The sequence below is a fragment of the Strongylocentrotus purpuratus genome, unplaced genomic scaffold, assembly GCF_000002235.5.
Source record: "Strongylocentrotus purpuratus isolate Spur 01 unplaced genomic scaffold, Spur_5.0 spur5_scaffold_2, whole genome shotgun sequence".
NCBI classification, from domain to species: Eukaryota; Metazoa; Echinodermata; class Echinoidea; order Camarodonta; family Strongylocentrotidae; genus Strongylocentrotus; species Strongylocentrotus purpuratus.
The window spans coordinates 571,904-594,483 of record NW_022145605.1 but is presented as its reverse complement, the minus strand read 5'-3'; the positions used below and the strand labels follow the sequence as shown (position 1 = coordinate 594,483).

The following is a 22,580-nucleotide window of genomic DNA, read 5'->3' as shown; positions in this document are numbered from 1 at the left end:
GAAGGGAGAGAATTTTAGAGCTCTTTTCTAACTTGCTGATTGGTAGGTTTTACACGGTCTCTACATTGGCTGCAGATTGAAGCATGGAGCTGAATAGACAGACATCATACATGCATGTGAGTGGGTAGAATCTGTTCAATATTACGACGAATATGAAATGTGTTGGAGAAATACTGAACACCTAAATAAGCAGGAAAAAGTTTGACTTTTGACAATCGAAAAAAATACATTTTTTATGCAAGTACGCAATCGGATCGGAATGCATGTCAACATAACCCTGGTCTGCGGCGAGTGTACTTTTGTGACAAGTCGGTTTTGACTTCCTGCACAGACGTAGAAATCATGACAAATGTATCGAGCTTTCTTGCCATTCAAACTCCTTTCGAAAACACGAATTCATGTCAGCCTCGGATGGGTCTGAAGCTAGCCGACACATTCACATTTTAGTAAGCGGACAATCCCGACCAATGCTCGCGACAATCATGGCGTAAATCGTTGATAGATGAGCAGTGTGCGCTACACTGTCACTTGCGCTTTAAATCGACAATCCTTTTGGCTTTTCTTTCTGTCGTTTCCTCACTTTTCCATCAGACATCATTGTTTTGATGAATGTTACAAATTTCTCTTCTATCATCTCCTGACCTGGGTTGACGTGGTCCATTGAATAACCATTGTGCACGGGTTTGCATGCATGGCGTGGTGATCTGAGTGAGTGCTATACAATTAGAGGGTAGATCTAACACACACTTGTGTGTACCTCGCCAATTTTCCACTAATATTTTTTGCCGATCTCACACAAGATAGAAAAATATGATAATAGCTGCTCATTGGCTTGAGACAATTATAACAGACAAAATAAACGAAAATTAGGGTTCTCTTCCTTGTTTCTCTCTCTCTCTATTCCTGTCACTCAAAATCAAGTACACACAACGTGAAGCCCCTTTTCCAGACACAATTTTTTCAGAGAAATTCAAATCCAGTATTTAATCCCATAACTCAAATTATTGAGTAATTTTCTTATATCAAAAGCTAAAGGACACATTTTGAATCCATCTAAGACCAAAATGATATACTTCTCCTAGTTTACATGATTCTTATCTTGTACATCTAAACATTACCCAAACCAAATTTCTCTCATAAAAACAACCCCATTGTTAAACGGTGCCCCATGTTCCGTATCTTAAAGCGGCTACGCCAATATGGCTCTCCGTATACGGCCCATTTCATCCGTGCCCCTCCCAAAATCGATGCTTGTAACTATCACCCTTATAACCTTGGGCGCCTATTCAATATGCGTATGAGACGATTTCAGCACAAGCAATAAATAATAAGAAATCAAAAAGGGGGTGGCAGTCTTGGTTGTCGTTTACGGTGATGAAATTACAAGTCACCTTGACTTTAAAAGACAAGAACAATCTTTAAATAATTCTCGTTCCATTTCAAGCCTCACTGAAAAATTAATGGCGTGGTTTACTCCTGGTTATTTTAAATCTTTCTGCGTCGGCCTTGGCGGTATTTTTACTTTATTATATTCAATTCTTTGGCAACGTAAACAGATATGTTCCGGCACATTATGCAGTTTTCAAACTCCATATTTAAAAATGCAATCACTTCCAGTCAATAGAATCAAGGTCGATAAGATGGTAGAAGTTTCGAACTGCATGCATGATTTCTAGCAGTAAATCATTTTTATCGATTCTCTCATTGTAAGATTCATATTTTGTATTGGTGTGCTGGTACAACTGCCAGTATATTTTGCAACATGTGGGACTGACATGAAACTGTCCTTGTTTTTCGGTAAGAAAGCAATGACCCATGTTTGACCACAGCCCACCTGTTCTCTCTTCTCGTTCCGTGTTTTCACTTTGTCTCCATTCGTTCTCTCTCTCCCTCTATGAAACGGGGAAAACTAAGAAAAAGCAAATACACATAGGACGAGTGTTGCACGTCCCGACTTTTGTATCGTTCTCTCTCTCTCTCTCTCTCATAGAAACCCATTTCTCCCCTATATTTTCTGACTCCAAAGTGCATTTTGTGCACGACCGCCCTTGAACCTGTGTATTTGTTGGTCTCCATCACTAAGGTGAGATAGAGAGATAGAGAAAGGGGAAGCATTGCAACAGTTTCGCTTTTATGCCAACTGTACGAGCGCTGATAGCGATCGATAGGTATGAATAAAAGCGACACCTTCGCCAATTCTTGATTTGAGTTGTTTGTTTCCCTCGTGTACACAGTTGGATGATAAACAACAATTTGTTTGTGAATTGTATCGATGGAATTCAAACCCTCGTGTTGTAGGGTACTCGATCTACTGACAGGATTTCTATACGTATAATTTTCAAAGAACATGCCCATAATTATCTCCCAAACTCAGGTCTATACAGACGAATCAAATCTATTGATAAATCGGCATTTTAAAGACCGTACGATGTACAGCAAGTCAATGTATGCAGTACTTGAGCGTTGATAAACCCGTTGAATGCAACTACGTTGAGGCAACCCTCTCTATCAAAACCATGGCAAACGCGTTAAAACATGGATTTTATGAAACACCAAGAACGGTTGTTTTGCAGATTATTTGAATATATAATGGCACACGCCCTTGTAAGTCAATCAAATTATCCAATCCATGAATTTTACGAATAAATATTTGAACAAACCACGGTGATATTATTGAAGGTAATACATTAATATATTACAGATCCATCTTTCGATTTCAACATTCAAAACAATATATGCCTGAACTTTTCAGGATGCTTTTTCTCACGCATTTTTAAACGGGTGTTTGTACGCACAATCCAACCACTACTGTTAGCCCGTATAGGAGAAATAGTACCTTTAAAGGGAGTTTAGGTTGTAATGGGGTTTAAAGGACTTACGTTGGCACTTTGTGAGGTAGTCTTCTTTACAGATGAACTGATTTTCATCGACCACGTAAAGCTCTTCGCCCGTAGAGAGTTGCTTTCGACATACCATACATGTGAAGCAGTTGAGATGGAATACTTTACTACGAGCTCTCCGCACCAGATCACTAGGTAAGATTCCTTGAAGACATCCTGCGCACTTTGTCCCGTATCGTCTGTAACAAGAAGAAACAAATCCATTGGTTAAACGACATGGTACATTATAGAAGGATCTTACTTTTTAATCACCTATCCTGTTATCCTTGTGTTTCAAAGTAAAAGTGACTGTTTGACAAATGAAATTGATATAACTTATTGTTAAACCTATTTTACTATTTAGTCTACTTGAAAATCAGTGCCACTATATTAACAAATACAACGCACTTTTCATTATTCGTTTTGATTACCAATATTTGTAACCCTTGCTGTCTTTCCCCGCCATTTTTAGTCTTGACCTACAAACTCAGCAGTACGCCAAACAATTACCATGGTAACAGCCGGTGAGCCGTGGTCCGCTCTCATGCTTGACCCCATGCTATGGTGCGTATTTACATGGCTATCGGAGCCTTTAATCTCATGAAGATATCATCATTCATCAACTACAAACATTCTCACACCCCGCTAATTAACACCCTCCACTCGACATCAACAAATACTGATTTGTTAAGAGAAAAGCATCAATGTGATTTTAAAGGTAATATTGAGCTCTGGCTATGAAAGAACATTTCGAGAGAAACTGGTTAAAAGATGTTTCCAAATGTTAATTTCGCATTAAATGGGTTGTTTGGAACCCCCACGAGCCTGTATAATTTTAGGGGGAAACTAAATTATGAAAGCACAACAATTATATTCATTTATGGAACTACATGTACTGTACGAGATATAGTTTGGTCGAGGCTACTAGCTCAAATTCACAACTTTTATTTGCTCATTACTATAAAGTTAGTTTACACTTTCTATTTGTAATATGGTAGACTTTCACCTTTGTAAAGTTGTGTTCGATCGTGTGATAATTTTTCGTCATTTCCACAACACGACTTCAAAATGCGGTTGTTCAAGAAACAATGACGATGATAACAGCCAATGCATAGCACATGAATACAAGATACATGCATGGTCGACGACTACGATATAACATGCTAAGACTTCGGAACAAGTTTGATCACTTTTTGATAGAAAATAGTGAGGCTGTCACATCTAAAGTGAGAGGTATGGCGATGCACTTTCATTGTTTTACTACTGAATCTCACAGTCACGAAGCCTGACTCGAACGACTTCCCTCAAAGCATCGCCGAAACATAGAAATCAACTTATGATGTCACGTGACCGCTACTTTGCCCCCAAATCCCTCTAGATTTAAAGGGATTTGGTCATTATTTATCCTCACATGCTTCTGGATTCATGCTTTATTCAAAATGGCGTCAGGGTCGAGAGGGTGCATGTATCTGTTTGTTTTACCTGCTGGTAGGCAGCTATAAGAAGTGTATTGAACCAATATCAATATAAATGGGTACCTGATTTGGTTTAAATTGTTTGTAAAATGGATGACATGATTGTATCACTGTAAAGAAGGTCGATTCAAGAGAGGCGATCTGACGGAAAAATCATAAATATGTCACTTGATTTCAAATCATTCAAAGCAAGGATTTTCAAGAACATTTATATGATTAACCTCTGACGTTCGGCTTCGTTCACTGTCATTTTCTTTTGTTTTATGGGGAAATACCAACACCAGAAGTTCATTGCACTTACATTTCATTCATTCATTCATTAACAGTCTACATCTACAGTATGTCTTATTTTAGGTCTACTGTGTTTCCTTCAGTTCGAAGGAGATTTACTACATCGAAAACAGCGAGAAAATCATACTATTTGAATATGACATAATTGACCTTAGAATGATCTGTGGGTAGTTGCGTTACTGGAAAGTTGCATTTCCTTCTACCTTCCATAATTCCTTCCTCTTTACATGTTTCTTCTTCTTTTATCTCTCCCTCTGCATGTTATGCCAGTGCCATGCATTAGTAAGACTGACAACTTAACTTCTAAACGTGTTTATTCATAGCAGAGCTTACACACTTTTTGAATAAAGAAAAGGTGAAATAGAGGTTTATTATGGCAGTATCTGACTACCACTACGCACGCCCACCATACAAGGGCGAAACATCAACACCCTCACTCCAACCGCTTTTGAGAAAAACACCGACCTAACTCCTCCGTTTTATAAGCTGCACCCCACACGGGTTCCCCTCCTCCGCTATGGTGATGCCCTCAATGGTGTTAACAAACACCAAAGATGTTATCATTTCTACATCATTTCATCCACTGGTATGCGCACTTAACACCCACCACCTTCCAAGGCCCGGTCTGCATTACAAAATCGGCTAATAACGTGTTAACCCTGATTCTTTTCCATAAACGAAAGAAATATCTGGTATAATATTCAGTATAAAATGTAAGACAAATAATTTTTGTAGAAACAGTTCGTAACGCCCCTATTGCCAAAGACACTTTTCGGTTGGTGCCCTACATGCATGTTGGATCAACAAATAATCGAGAGTTTTCGCTTTAATGATGTAGGTTCACACCATTTTTATTATAGTATACTAGCATACACGGTGACTTAGCATTTGATACCTTGTAAAGACTTAGTTATACACGTATACATTCTAAAAGTGTAACAAGGACATTGTGCAAAATTAAAATTCAGGACAGCAACAACCCTGGAATAATACATAACTCAGCATGTCATTCAACATGTACATGTAGCATAGAGAGAGAGAGAGAGAGAGAGAGGGGGGGGGGGGATGTATTCAGATATGATTTATTCACGGCATCATAACAAGGACAGAAACACTAACAACAGTTCAAACGGATGAGTGGGTCCAAAGCGTTATTTTCATTGAATGGGTTGTATGGGAGTGTACACTCCAAATCGAGTCGCTTACCAGACAATAAACGACATCATACCGGGCGTAAACACTCAACCAAAATACACCACTGCTCACTCATATGCAGTAAGCCCAGAAATAAAAACAGAAAAAGTAGAAATGAGATCAGGTAAGATCAGCCAAAAACCACAGTAGAACCGACATGATATGAGTAGACGAAGAGTTAACACAGTTGGAAACTACTGGACTCAGTCAATGTTCTCTCATTGCCAAATAGAGTTTGGGTGATATTCGTACATTATTAGTATTTCACAATACATGTATTTCTTTACTTGAACCGGTACAAACCTTCAGTTCAACAATTGTACAAAACTTCATGTAATTATCATTAAAATCAAACTCTAACATCTTTACATAATAAGCATTGTTGCTGACAATTAACATCGTCGCGGCGATCTCTTTTATCATGGGATAAGAATAAGAAACGATATTAATCACGAAATATTTGTTACTCACATCGTATTAAATTAAAATTACGATGTTTGTCATCTAGCGAGATAGCATATTTTTTAACTACAAGATATTTACATTAAACACGATATCTGAATTAACTGGAATAAACTGTAACACACACATATATCAAAATAACGATTACTGTTCAACCTCAAGGCAAATTTTCTTCCATTTTGTTCAATTTTTTGCATTTTTTAAATATCCAGTCCAAAGTTCTTCTCTTGGTTTTAGAATTTGAAAGATTTATTTATTTATTTATTACTAACAAGTTTCAATCCAAAAATATAAACTGAAAATTGTAAATATTGTTTATTTCATATTTTGTGCGTGTATGCTTATTTCAGTGCAGACTTAAAAAGGAAAAGACACGATTTATTTCAAGCTGCATGAGCAGATTTGTGAGAAAGAAACAACGCTGAAAAACCCTCTCTGGCAAAGACAAAGCAGAATGGTATCTCAAGATTGATATGGTGAGATAGATTGGATAAGAATGGTCTGTTAGGTTACACCATCTTCCAAGACACGCTCCCGGCATAGAAGATAGCTATCCCATACAGATCAGCACACTGTTCTGTGGCGTCGTTCAGATAGGGGTATACCTCTCTCTCCTCGCTCGCCTCATGAATTCATAAGTATGCCTCTAGGCATACAATTACGAAGCGGATTTAAACAAAACGGTCATTTCTGCTCTCATTTTAGATTTCCTACGTGTCGACGATTGGAAAATCAAGTGTATCTAAAGAACAAAAACTAAAAGAGCTCGATTTATTGCTGGTGTAATATCCCCATAACTATGAGCTTCTCAATTCCTAGATGTGAACGTTAATCTTGATACAAATGAACGAGTGATTGCGCCTTAGAGGCAGACTATATTTGATATTTTGTATCCTAAGCCAGCGCGGCTACCGATATAATGGTCTGCATTGGGGAAGAGTGTATGATGAATGATATTTGAATCACGACTTCAGGTCATGTGATTGGCTACTATTGTAAACATTGTCACATGATACGAGAGATGAAATTAGAGATTATGATGTCATCCGTGAATAGAAGGACACATGGACGAACCTGATAATGAAGATGATAATAAATTATACAATCATTTGTGATAAGTGACAATCGTATGGTATTATGTTGATCTGGTAAGCAATGTTTCTTATTATTATAAATGTATTTTGTGGCTGATTTTCTCTGGTGTTTTAATAACAGCGTTATTTATTTACACGAATTACAAGGAATTACTGTAAACTGTAGTAAGAAATTCAATATTGATCGCTCAATGTGATGTCTACGATTCAAAGGAAATTCAACTTTACATGTGCGTCTTTACAGAATGCTTAACCAACCTCAACTTATCTGGCTTCTAGATTTGAAACACAAACGTTGTTCAATGTAATGACTCATATAATTGAAATGTAGTTTACATAATACAAACATTGTCACGGAGAAACACGAGGAAGGGATGGTTTGAAAGAGAGAGACTTACACGTATCACATTGAGAAGAAAGATGAAGAAAGGGAGAGAGGCAGAAAGAGAGGGGAGAGGGAGTCAGAGACGTACTTCATTGGAATGGATCCTTTTCAAATGAAGATGAGCAGCTGAAGGATACAAGGATTAAACGTTACAATGCTCACTTACTTCAATTCAAATACAACACAAACACAGTAACAGAGGACATCATTTAGGCAATCGTGAGGGAAGTTTTTATTTCATTTTGTTGATTCTCTTCAGGTTTTGAAATGTTTAGGAGGAATGAGGGACTTTCTTCAGAAATCAAGATCCATGCCTTAAAACGAATGAATTGATTGTGATAGTATTTTCGCGTTATTTGAAGCCAATAACAGAATTGGTTTGTCCTTGTGAAGCGGTAAAAGTGGGTGGACGAGATGGGAGCGAACCTGTACCCGTAGAGGGCGGCGTCATAAGATATCCAATCACTCTTCTCTTGCCACGGCAATCTGGCAATTGAATAGTATTGATTAAAAGTAATACACAGCCTAGAATTGATCAAGAAAATAATATTAACATCAGTATTCTATCAATTAGACTGACAATTGTTGATTAAGATACATGTAACTAGTAACTTTAACCTTTAACTTTGTTAATATTGCTACTTTCAAACAACCATAACATTTCCTCATACGAAATATCTTAAAAGTTCTTCCAAGAAATTCTGTCCAAGGGAAGAAATTAAAAAACACGACCTTGGTATCAACATCAATGTTTTTTTTTCTTCTAAAGAGCACCTTTGGCACTCCACTCTCTTGCACAAATAATTAACGAACATGATGACTACCTGTCCGGTAAAAGGGTGAAATCGGAGTGCACTCATTTTAGAGTAATCAAACAGGATGCGCAGAACAAACCAACAGGTCCTTGCAACCTCTCAAAGGAACAAAAAAGCCATGTTTAAAGCCTGAACATGGTAGAGGAAAGTATCTCGACAATCAGAAAGCAGGACTAAAATAAAAAGGGCCACGAGCAAATAAGGGTTTCTTACGAATCAGGGGATGACATCGATATCCCGTCATCGTACGGTAAAACGAAATCTGACACCAATCCTGGTGTCAGACATTTCTCTCTTTCTCTCTATCCCTCTCTCTTTCTCTTTACCCTTCTCTCGTTCTCTCTACCACTCTCTCTTTCTCTATACCCCTCTCTCTATCTCTCTACCCCTCTCTCTTTCTCTTTTCCTCTCTCTCTTAAATCTCACGAAACGCTTTCTAAAAAATTCACCAGCAAGCACACAAGCTCATGGTGTAATGAGTTGATGGGGAATATCGCCACAAGAGTCGTCAGGCATAAAACTCGAAAGGTAAACACGATGGTTAAATATGATATGTCATTCTTCAAGAAGGGATAAAACACCAAACATCTTCGTTCAGTACTTTAACGTTAAGGGAATGCGATGATGATACTCTACAATACCTCACGAATATACCCGCAAGAGAAAGACCCATTTTCTTAATTCGTTGGTTGACATTATACGAAGTAAACATGAATATTCCGCGGCTGAGATTCTTTGTTTTGGTGCCCTGATACTATCCGATTTGGGCATTTCATTGATAGTATCCATTGCTATTGTTTTAACCCTGTACAAGCATGGAACCGTGTTAGGTCGAATCTGGATAAATGGACGATTTATCACACTAACGTAACGTATCGAAGAAGAAAACACAGATGGGTGTTACATTTGATGAAAAGGCAGTGATAAATAAATATTTATACAGAAAGAAAAAAAGAGAGAAAAAAAAAGAAAGAAAACGAGGTGGAAAAAGGTTTGTAAGAGAGATTGAAAGAGGTGGGTTGGGTATGCAGTCCCTTACGAATAGACGATCAATTCATGATGACTTTATCATGCCCGTAGGAGAAGAACAAATCAAATTAAAAAATATCATTTTATTTGAAATAACAGATAGTAGCAAATTATAATTGCAACAGGAGCGTTGATACCTTTGGGTAACTCTTTAAACAAAAGCATTTTCTTTCAATATACAGTTTATCTTATATGATCATGACGTAATATGACCTTTGACCGAACCATAGGGACTTTCCCCCAAGAGGCTCAATGATGACCAGTTTCACTTTACATGAGAGGTCTGATACGAATATGGGAGGAGCGAGAAGAGAAGAGAAGATTTAACTCACAGATATCTTGCAAACTACAAAGTTCATTCCCATTCAGGATTTTTTTTTTTTAATGCATTTAATGGTTATTCTGAAGTTTTGATGAAGACCTTTGAAGATATTTTGACACAGCATATACGCATCTTCCATCATGTCAAAGAGCAATTACGTGTGATGATCTATAAAAAAATGTAAGAAATGCATGCGCGATCAAGCTCCACCCCCTTCTCTCTCTCTCTCTCTCTCTCTCTCTCTCTCTCTCTCTCTCTCTTCCTTTCAGACTATTTTCCTCCTACACAATAGCGCCGACGGAACACCTGAACTTGTTTAACCTTTGACCCAACTTTCAATATGAAAACAACGTTTACGAGCAGGGGGACGAGATTAAGGGCCTGAACACAGATTGAACAAGTTCCCTCTGCATAATTTGAACTTGGTAGCTTACAACATGTCACACTTTATATATGATATACGTCTCTGACTTAATATCATAAAGCACTGGATGAGGCATATACAGTGAATCATTGGTAATCTGTTGCGATTACAGTAATACAATTAAATACAAATGAATAATAAATAATTATACGAAATACTTAATACTTTTGGTATTATCGTTACGGCGAGTTAGCTTCTATACATAGACCTACATTGAATCATGATTTATGTTGATGTTAATGTAATACACTTAATTTAAAAAAATAGTATACATTTAGAATACTAATTGTTTATATGATACATTGGTTATAATTATTGGTATTTTCTATATTTTATAGCTTCCATATCTAGTGAAAATATAAAATTAAATACTTGTCATCCTCATCTGTAAGTATTTAAAGCATATTGATTTAAATCAAATAAATGTTAAGATATTTTACAGAGTCAGTGGATAGAAGATTTCATTTCCATTTGTAATTCCTGAACAAAAAGCGACTGTAAACCCTATGATAACCCTACCATACCAACGTGTACCCGTGGAAGCGGGATGCCATTCACACAGAGAATACAAATCTATTTCATGCGCGGGTGACAAATACTTTACATGTGACATTGTCTTCTTTTATAAAGGCAATATTTCCCCTTTTCTAGTTGACTCTTCAGAAAGGTTGCCTGGACGTTATATAGACCTTAAAATGACACAATTGAAGAGCAAAACACTCCACGGTGGGATACATATTTATAGTCCTGTTTCGTCAACCGTTTCGGTGAAGTTGATCAAATATGACAATGAGGAAAGAAAGACAGAGAAAGAGAGGGAGGGAGAGAAAGAGCAAAACATGCGGTATGATTTTTTTTTATGCTGCTGTTGTGCAAATATAATCTCATTGTTGTAAATCCTACCTAGCAAATAGAACCCTTTATCAGAAAGTCAACAGGAATATGGTAGTGTAACATATTTCACCCCTCAAAAAGTACAAGTTGCCCTCTTAGGGCTTGTTGGTTCTCTTTCTAAACTTGACTTTGCTGAAGTTTACTCTGAGTAAATAGAAATGTGACTATTATTCGTCATATACCACCATAGTTTTCGCTTTAGTCTGGTTATTATGCATCTATTACACGCCTCAATTGAAGACAGGGAAATGGTTACATGTTTATGGCGATGACTTTCGTGTTCTCTCGCGGTTATCCAGAAATGTAAACTACAACATCAATGCACTGAACATGTATAGTTTACATTTAATGAAAATATCTAAAAAGTATGGAATGAATAAATATATATATAGAGCATAACTAAAAAGATGGAATATTGTATTTCCTTTAAATTAATACTCTGCCTTAAATTTGTTAAACTATTTTGGCGGGTTTATAATTTAAAAAAGAGATAAATGTTCTATATTCTGTAGCTATATAGTTTGATGTTATGTATATCAAAATGATCTTAGAAAAAAAATAAAAAGGAAACCATATAACCAATGTTGGTATCATTATCTTCTAGGAAGTCAATGCATAAAGATGTGATAGCGCGCTTTATTTCTAAGACTTCAATACAGAAATAGTAACTTCTAATCCATTGTGACGTCATTAAATATCATCTAAGATCTCATCGGTGGGAGGTCTGGTCTAACAATAGTCTTAAAGAAGTCAATTTTCCATCTATAATCATTAGCGTCAGTGACCCTATAGCCTAGGTACATGTACGTCTTAGCTGTTGTTGACAGTGTTGATACGTCTATTGATCCATTTAAAAGTGACAGATCGGTATAAAGGGACTAAATATTTAATGATGTATGTTTATTTGTCCGCAAACCAACCAGGCTGAGAAGCGACATATTGGTCAACAAATTGAATGATTAATAAGCATATGAATACTGATGGGAGTCAGTGACTTAAGCTCTTTATGTGGAAAGTATCATCTCGCTGTCAGCAAAATAACATAAAAATAGTTTCAACACATGATAACGAATCACTGCAATAAATCATAACAGTTATTTCTTTTATAATGATTGAGTATTTCAATGATTATTATCGTTAATGACCTATGGGTTTCACTATATTGCACTGTATTTGATAAAGAAAATGGAGGAAAGATGTAACAGTTTCTACAGGTGCTCGTTATGTATTACATTAGAGTAGAAACTGTACATAGGGTTACACACACAAATGAACAACCCGAGAACTGCCAGTAATTAAGAACGAGCGATGAAACACATAGATTTTTTCGAACAAGAAACTCATGAAATTAGGATTTCTAAATCATGTTGACTTAATAGTGAAATTAAGAATTCGGATATTATGTCCGACAAATTATGTAACAGTGTCTGATATTGGGTCACGATTCTGAGATAATTAATCAATAACTTTTAGGCATTCTACGAAACAGAAAAAACAGTTATTTGTTATAAGATAATACAAGATTTATAATTGCATCTACTTCATGCAATATTCATCCCTTTTGGAAAATCCCGTATTCTAAAGCGGTTAGCCGGAGCTATGAATATACGTTGACTTGTAGATTAAATAATATGATTTTGTGACATAAATCAACTTACGATTTCTTTCTTGTGTTGCGTTGCGAGATAGTTGTATTTTATCTCATTTTACCATAATCATTGTCTCGTGATTTGTATCCATATGTAATTAATACCGATTTTATTTGTATTCTTCGCCCCTCGCGTTAGATGATCGTGTACGCGCCGAGCAATGTTGAATATACTTGCCGCAAAATACATTCAGCATGCACACAAGTACACCTAGGCTTTAGGCCTTGTAAGCAGACATGGGATTGGATGTATACGTTATAAGATGCCCTATACTCTTTGAATTGATGTGATGGATAACTGAGGTCCAAGAGACATATACGATCGTGATCATGACATACAAGTATTTGAATTGTTTCTCAACACTGCCAACAGGATACAGGTCTGGTAAGAAGGTTGAAGAGAGAAGGGCTAGCCGTAAATGCGAGAGGTAGAAACTAGAAAATGATGTCTTTCAAATTTCCATTTCAACCTGTAAAAGAGGGGTATTAGGTGTGCTGTGGATCATGTTTGCCAGAGTAAGACTGATAAAGCAAAATATTCAATGTCCATACTCCAGGCAGGAGTTTAATAATATGAAATTAAATACTGATTATGCATACAAGAGTATTAGTCATTGAGAGTTCACATAAGCTCAAGGAAAATAAACAAAAATACGGGTACGTTTGTGATTTTATTATGATAAATAGCATTCTTTAATTTCATATCATTATTGTGAATAGAATATAGGTGAGGTTAAGTCACTATCAAAATAGAAAACCTTTGGTAATATATCGCAAAATTCTTTAAAGACACACATCACTTTTCTCCCGAATTTTCGATAATTAATAAAGTGTAATAAAACTAGTATTAAAATTACAGGAGGTGGGGTATATCAGAGTTACTTTTTAGTTTTTACATTATAAGCTTATGAATGTTGTCGATGACAGAGCAGAAATAAAATTAAACATAGAAGATTATGAGCTTTTGAATATTACATCCATAACAGACAACTATAAACAAAATAAAAAGTAAACAAACATGAATACGTTCCTTTGAAAGCCATTGAGACCGAATACAAGAACAGTTTTGTAGAAGTAACTTGACTCCATGTGACGATACATATCTGTCAGCTGTTGGGTCGGGAGGCTGAGAAAAGGCATGCAAGTTAATTAATGAGCAAATGACGAGCCATCCATCACCACGTCTCCTCTCAAACGCAGAGAAGAAAAAATGACATGCCCCTACAAATTCCCTCTTTACTGTTTGGCCTATACATGACCGCCCCTTCCCGCAATCAAGAGAACGTGAATATACTCGAATACCGAGACACGTTCTGTTCTCACAGTCATAGTAATTATAGAAGTCAAACTGAAATAATTCATACTTCCCCTTCCAAACATCGTGATAAAATGATATGGTTTGCTGAATTGTGTTTTGATCTATGCTAATATTCAGATGATTTACTATGTGTAAGCTACATGTCACACTATATACAAAGCCCTCTCGCATGTCTATATTCGGAATATCTCTATTTGTTTTACATGCCCATACCTCCTAAGAACATCTATATATCCGTTTACATCACCTAATTGAAATAAACTGTTCTTTTTCAGAAAAATATTTATGATAAATTATAATATCTACTGCATGTTATCATTATTGTATTGTATAATTTGTGACACAAAATGTATATCCCGTTATTCATGGCAAAGTACTTATTATAAATGTCAAAATGCACCTGAAAAATATGATGTCACTTAATATTAAGTCTAAAACCAAACACATTGAGACACCCCCCCCCCTAAATTTAAGAATTAAAATATGTATTCTCCGAATTATGGTCAGGTTCAATGGCAGTGATTGATGTACTGATATTCATAATGTATTTATATTTGATCGCTTCTTTTCATTCCATGGGTAAAATACTCAATCTATTATACCGTTCCGTATGGTCTCGCAGGTTGTAAGGATATTGTATAATTTGCGTCGTTTCATCGGAGTTTGAAGATGGAATTGAATTATCGCTCACCCCTTAATCATAATAACACTCCTCTGCTTTGGAAGCACGTATTTATTGATAATTGACACTACAGTTTAGATCATCTATAATAAAATGCTTTAAATTGAAAAGTTGTTGCCCCAAGAGCATTAACAAGCGTTTGATACTCGTCCCTGCGCAAACATAATTACACTCAATGTAGTCACTCACAGTCAGATAATCACCTTTATTTTCAAATGACTTTATTAAAATATATTACACACTTGGTGATTTCGCCACGCAGACTGCCCGTAGACTTTCATTTGAGATGTGTTTTAAACAGGTATTTAATTACCAATCTAAATTTAGTAACCACGACTCTATGCACTTCAGTTTCATGTATTGTATGTCTTCAGATTTTAGAGGTATGGTATGGCTTCATTGTAGTTTTTATGTATTGTTCAGAAAAATGTGTAAATAAGAAATCATATTGTCTTTACGGTTTCGTCAATTTACATGTGTAACATAATAAATATCAACTATGATTTTAAGCTCAAATCTCTTAAAGTGAATAACGTCACGATTCTTATGATTATAATCACAATTTCTGTGATTAACAGTATAATTATGTATCTTGTTCTTCAATGTCCTTCCTTATTTGCTAGTAGTTGTTTACAATACCTCTTTACGCTCCTACGTGTGAGATATCATGTATTTCTTTGTTATTTCAAAATTAAACAAATTTAAAAAGGCAGTATTCTACACTCTTACTAATCATAATAAAAATATATACGAACTCTGTCATGAACCTGACACAAAGAAAATCAAACTTTCTTTTAAAATGTTGTAAATCTCGGGTGACAATAACTCTAGGCAACATTCTTACAAGGAACCCCCAATGCCCACGAGTCATGAAATGAGACAGCTTGAATAAACGGAAGCTTACTTCTAAGTTTACTAGAATTTTTCATAAAATTGTTCTTACTGTCTGTTCAATATTTATTGACTAAACGTACATAGCAATGACTTACAAGTCAAGAGAAAAGTTAAAACATAATTACTTTTATTATCTGCCCAACTTGTTTTACCAAATTCCCTCGAAACATATTGCTTAAAATTGTAAATAAATAATAAAAATTGAAAATGTAGATTAACTGTTTGACTAAACTGCAATATGGGCCTCCAAAGAAATGTATCAGTACCCAGTTGAAGAATTAGAAAGTCTTGCGTCTTGTAAATGATAATTAATTGTTTGATGTACGTCTACATTGTTGGTCTCGATGTGCTGTGTAAACAAAGAAGCGTCTCTTCATGTCATTACAATATAAGATTAAGTTCTTTATCTCTGTGCAGAAAACTATACCTTACACCCCACAAGCAATATGCATCGCTATATAAAAGCCAATGACGCAGTGGTGTACTCCTAAAGTTTTCTCCATCCTTTGAAACAATTAAGTTCCGGGTTGTTTTTAATCGCTGATGAATAGGAATCCGTCCCCCTTATTTTCTTATATGACTTCAGAGTGATGTTTTGGAACAAGATACAATAGTGAAAAGACCATCACGATCACGTCCCAAAGATCTATTCATAAATTAATTCTTTGTAAAAGTGAATAGTCAACGGTGAAAAACGTTAGAAGAATCTTTGAAAAGAAAGCGGTTTGAGACGAGTTGTGGCTTTCGACCACATTTTGAAGCGTTCGGATACCCACAACTTGCTTCCACGGCTTACCGACCGCAGAATAAGTTTAGAGAAGTTTGAACCAGTGATATAATACATATATATATATAAGGGAGTCATGTGTTATTTAAAACAGCCTTTTTAGGATGTATCGTCAATCATAAACTGCACATTGAGGTATAGTTTCAATTGTAAGACTTCTTGCTTGAGGATTCCAGACACTTAAAAAACACCAACACGACACTTTGTTACGGCAACTCCTAAATGCATCATATGAATATACAATGTATTATTTCTGCCTGACGTTCAACCATTTAGATAGGCCTAAAGCCCTAAGTGAAATTAAGTTCCTGCCACCCTTATGACTTTTCTCTTAACTTCTAACACAATCTCGTCGGAGTACTCTTAAAGGTAGTAGTTGATTAATAATACTGTCTCGCCAGTTGTCCAAACCTTTTTTAATTTTTAGTTTTGCCCCTTAAACAAAATTTGTGTTATCAGTACATCAGGAAGTCTTTGGATTGTACCACTTCCGTTGTCTGTATTCCTTAACTTTCTTTTATTTGTTGAATATTGATAAGTTATCTCGTTTTACACAATCCCCAGCAGACGTTTAATCCCAGTGGTATACGGTGAAATTGTGTTGTGTGTTTTCATAAACATTACACAGATACCAAAGTGTTGATCCTCACAACAAACAGATCCCAAACACACTTTATATCTTGTTTGGTTGTTAACGGGATATAATCTTCATAACACATGGGATATAGCAAAGAAGAAACTACAATAGTTGAAATACATTAAGTGACAACAAACCTTGACAAAAATTCAACAATAATCTTAAATTTCTCAAATGACTGCATTTTAGAAGTAGTATTTGTACACGGTAGCTAAAGGTTTAACGATAATGTAATTGATATTAATAGTAGCCAAAGGACTTGCCAATTAATAAAATTTATTGCTTGACAAGTTTAAGTTGACATGAAAGTAGGTAGGTCTATGGAAACAAAGGAAAGTGACATTAATATTTGCTTACAATAATTATATTAATCAATAATCTAGTTTAACGAAACGCACTAAGAATTTTAACAACGTTACAAATTGATCATAAATTACAAAAAAAATGCACTAACCTGAAGAAGTCATTCTTGCAGAAGAGTTTCCCCTCTCTTGAGAAGCATTTTTCAGTGAGTTTAGCCTTGCATTCACAGCACTGGACACATTTGACATGCCAGGGTCTATCCAGTACGTTGAGCAAGAAACGATCTAAGATGGGCCGTTCACAGCCCGCACAAACTTGGACCATTTTCGTCGACCACCTCGCCCCGTCGTCAACGGATCGGATACCCACGAGAGTAGGAATGATGACGCCTGAGATCGCCAAACGACGATGGAAAATAGTAAAAATGGGTTATATGGTTGGTTGTTTTCCGGAGATTTCTTGCTGCGTTTCTCACGCCCCTTAGGCGTAATATGAAGGTTGGATTAGCGGCTTGGTATCGGCGTGATAAAGCATGAAGGCCGCTGATTCTCGCTCGCCTCCGCTGCGATCACTACCCTATTGTGGCGAGTCGCTCGTCGCCGACTGTAGCCCGCTGAGAGTGATAAGGGTTCGGTGTAGTGTCAGTGGAGCAAAGAGCTGCCACAATATTCCACTTCACGTCTACTTGAATTTGTCCACAAGTATGTAAGCTGGACCCCAAATCAGAGGTTCAGTTCCAAGTTTAGCAAGAACATGTGTGATGCACTTGATAAGGCGACATTGGCACAGCAGGAGATGGCTTGTTACAGCGTGACTTGTCGGGGAGAGGTTAGCAGGCGTTTACCGGTAGCTCACGGGCTCCTCATAAAGCGACCTCGCTTGCGGGTTTACCCTCCACTCCAACAAATCTCAGTTCCAGATATGATCAGAAACACCGCAGCTTACAATTCACAGCTGTAAAATTTCTTCAGATTGATGAAAATTCGATGAATATCGGGAGAATGTAAATAATACAATCCCTCGATTTAAACTCCTTCAAACTTGCATTGAAAGTAAACAAAACAACTTGATGTGTTTCTCCTCAAGTGTTTTACAATTCACAACATATCCGACGAACTGTTTCGGCAAAGTGCAATTTTATAGCATAAAAACATGCTGTGTGTTGCAGTATACTTCCAACAAAACAGAGCAGGATAAAATTACAGAAAACCGTCAAGGCGACTTGAAACAGCAGAAGTGGACACCAAATATGTGGTGTTGTGTTATCAGCTGACTAGTATTTGTGTGTGTTCGATGGGTCGATGCTGTAAGATTATATCTTCACTTTCAGACAGACACGCTGCAAACTCTGGTCTCGACGAATATTTGTAGTAGTATCACACAGTAGCGTGTAACAGCCACGGTCACAAAAGTCGAGAGATTATCACACAGCGTGTATTCTGTAGTTGCGCTCTCTGTGCCGTCACGACACAGTAATAGCAAAAGAATTCAACGATAGATACAATATTACCCGATGTGCTTTTTTTTTTTTTTAGTATTCCTCTCTCTCTCCTCTTCTCTCTCTTTTGCTCGGTAGCCGTGGCTCAATGCACAAATATTACGGGCGAAAAGTTGAGCGAACGAGACGCTAGGTCTCTCCGCGCGGCGACGACGGCTCACGATAGTTGCCTATCATTTTCAACGCCGACCAATCAGGGCGCGTGCTTGTTCTTTGTGCTTGACTGCAAGCCCTGGTTAGACGTGCCGATAATGCACCAATGGCGAGACGACAAAATCCAACCAAACTCCACCTTTTTATGATAATATTCCAGCACGATTCTTAATCGCGCGAGGGATGGAGAAAAGAGGCAGAGATGGGAGAAATGTTACACGGAACATCCGTATCTATTTTAAATGGCCTCACCAATCTGCTACTGTCTTCTACCCACATCGCTCTGAACCAGATCGCCCTTACCAATACAAGTCGATTGGTGGTTTCTAAGAGGGGAACAAACTTGGCCCGCTTGAAAGCCGAGGTTATTGATCCGAAAAAGAGCAAGCTTGTATCGGTGTCAATGATCGCAAATTTGTAAACAAAGGAGTTGGGAGATATGTTTAATAGGATCAGCCACTCGACAGTCACAGTCAGTTGCAACCAACGAAAAGGACAGGAAAATATATTTTATATTTCTTAAAATAAGGAGTACATGAAGTCGTGTTTTAAATAGTTATCGGTGAGGTTGACATAGATTCTTGGGTGGTACCGGAGTGGGGGTTAAGCATTTCCACTTATCAAATATTAGAACTGATTCGCACCACTTTCAATTAGAGACGCACTTTTCTGAATTTGATATCCATAAGCAAGCGTGAAACTTTAAGAAAGACGTTCTGAAAAGAAGCAGAATTTTCTATCTTTTTAATCGATAACCACAAAGCTTTTAGTCGTGAAATGATGATATTTTTAATCAAAAATATTTTTGATTCGATGACAGCAATAATTAAAGAACATCATTCAATATAAATGGGATCATTCATTTATTCTTTCATACATTCGGGTTTTATCAACATTAAAAGAAATTGAAACATGATACCTGATTTTAGTTTGAATACTAATATCATATTTACACCATACATCAAAATCATGAATACAGAGTAAAGATGAATCTTTAAAACCGATTGTGAAATCATGCTACAATTTGAATCGGTAGTTCAAAGTTCATTTGAAATTCATTGGCCATGTTTGTGTGTTCATTGAATATTGATGCATTGCGATAATTATGCTTATAACTCTTTTTTTTTTTTAATGTTTTACTTATTCCGAGATATCTGTTTCCGGTTCTATCGGAAAAGAGCGCCTGCACAAGAAGAAACATAAAGAAAGGGGTCTATAATTTTATGAATTCTAAGTCACTGAAACAGAAGAGTTCTCTGAAATACCATGACCCTACATACACCATAACGGCACAAGCCACTGATACTTGGAATATACATAATTATACATGTATGTAAACTGCCACGAGACCCGGATGTAACACGAATTCTTCTTGTCGTGCTCATGCAAATGTTATAATTCCATTCAGTTCGTTTATTTCAACTCCAGCAAATATATTAAAAGTACATTGGGTAGACAGAATAAATAGATATATGTTGTGAAATATATACAGTATACTACAGTACATGTTATTTGAAGGAAAAAAACGTAGTATGGGAATAAGGATGGCCTTAAAAAACCAAGTGGGTTCTTTGTCGAGACGCCCAACCGAATAAAGCATCTACTGTATAAAGTGTATTGCAATTCTTTAGAATAAATATCATTAAACAGCCCCCCCCCCCAAAAAAAAAAAAAAAAAAAACGGAAAAAAAACACGAAACACAATACACCTACACAGGCCCGACACAAGATACACAATGCAGTATTTTGTTTTAAGTGATTAAAAAAATTTCAGATGTTAATATATATTTCTTCAATTTTCTTATAAATGTTTTAAACGAATTGATTGATTGACTTGAATTAGCATTAATTAAATAAAGAGTAAAATTATCATGATAAAGAAAAGGAACATAGGTTAGGTTATGACTCATTGGTCATAATGAATGTGTACAGACGGAGAACTAAGTAGTAGTAGTACATGTAGTATTTATTTTCCGTATGAAAAACAACATGAGATTTACAAAGCGAAATATATACCAAATAAAACATCCGGCTGGATAGCCCTAGCTGCTCAGCAATAACAACTTGATATCGTTGGTTTTCAGAGGGGTCTAAGAGCAACTATCATGAATATTCATCAACCAAATAAACACTCTTCTGCAATAATTTTTTCTAGGCGATCGCACTCTACTTCTCAAGAACGTTGGACTATCTTGAAATCCTTTCGTGCATGTAATGTTTTGTTTTGGTTTGTTTTTACTTATTGTATGTGTAAAGAGTGCTAATAATTATGAAAGTGAATATCTTATTCGTACAATACATTTGTTTTGTCAAAGTCAACTATGTTTTGTGGTCAACAGACAATGCCTAGTACGCGCATACCCGGATCGACGGACAGTTACAGTAGCCGTAGATCGAGTTCCGATTGACGACCTCACCGGAACGGAAGAACATTCCAAAATGACATGCTTATCAGAGGGCGCGTGTCGGATTATCGGAACACACTTCTCACAATTAGCCCGTAAATGAGCTCATTATCAGCCATGTTTTAATTCAAACAAGAGCTTAGAAGATGATAGGAGTTAGACAGACTATACAGTTATCATTGAATGTCTTGCACAGAGGCGACGTTAATTTCCTTGATTTGACTATCTTATCTACACCTTATACTGCCATACGGCGAGGACTAGTTGTAGGAAAACAGCCCCGAAGATGGACAGTGTTTTACAATCATTATCTTTGCATGCCCGGTTAGGCGTGTGCCAGTTTGATAGAATTTAAAAACATTCTGTCGTTTAAATTAAATTAATTTTATCTATGCATTAGATTGATATCTTTCCGTTGTTTTCATTGAATCATTTCGTTACGCCATTCGTAACGTCGACAGTGAAAAAAAGAATAGCACTTAAAAGCATAAGACCTTCGTTTTAAAACATTTGTATTTCAATTAATTTTATATTTTACGATTGTCTTAAAATTCGACACATACGTGTTTTTTAAGACTTTGTTAGATATGATTAAGATTCAGCAAAAGTATCTGTTTGAATTCTGCATTTATTTTAAATGATGTTTAGAAAAAGAAATCACAAAAATGAAATGAGGATATGTTCGAGAGTGATCATGACCATATTTTGTATAACGACACATTTAAAAACATATGTGTCGGCCTTCTCGTTTGATTCACTGCGTAATATTTGGCAGGGAAAAAAAGAAGAAAAAAACAAGGTATCAATATTATTGATCAGATCAGAGTGCAATGTATTATTTTGTTTACCTTTTCATCCCTTTTAAAAGAGAATTAAATCGCAGATGCTTCGAATTGGAGGATCCGGCTAATCCAACAAATACAATTAAATACATTGGCCTATTATTCCTAGGGGGATCGCAAAAATAAATAGGAATTTATATTTTAGAACT

General features: G+C 36.2%; 1 protein-coding gene across 1 annotated transcript; it reads right to left on the bottom strand.

Moving 5' to 3' along the window:
• Window positions 1–1,611: 1,611 nt before the first annotated feature.
• LOC115926573 (LIM/homeobox protein Lhx1-like) lies at window positions 1,612–19,522 on the bottom strand. Its single transcript, XM_030991366.1, has 2 exons — window positions 17,685–19,522; window positions 1,612–3,079 (listed from the first exon to the last, which is right to left on the bottom strand). The coding sequence occupies exons 1-2, from the start codon at window positions 17,855–17,857 to the stop codon at window positions 2,839–2,841; spliced, it is 414 nt and encodes a 137-aa protein (XP_030847226.1). The 5' UTR covers window positions 17,858–19,522; the 3' UTR covers window positions 1,612–2,838.
• Window positions 19,523–22,580: the final 3,058 nt, after the last annotated feature.

Bases quoted from the DNA above. Each gene is read 5' to 3' on its own strand.
- LOC115926573 (XM_030991366.1), bottom strand. From the start codon at position 17,857: ATGGTCCAAGTTTGTGCGGGCTGTGAACGGCCCATCTTAGATCGTTTC. The intron at 3,080-17,684 runs GTTAGTGCATTT...TTCTTGTTACAG, and splicing joins TGCAAGAATGACTTCTTCAG to ACGATACGGGACAAAGTGCG.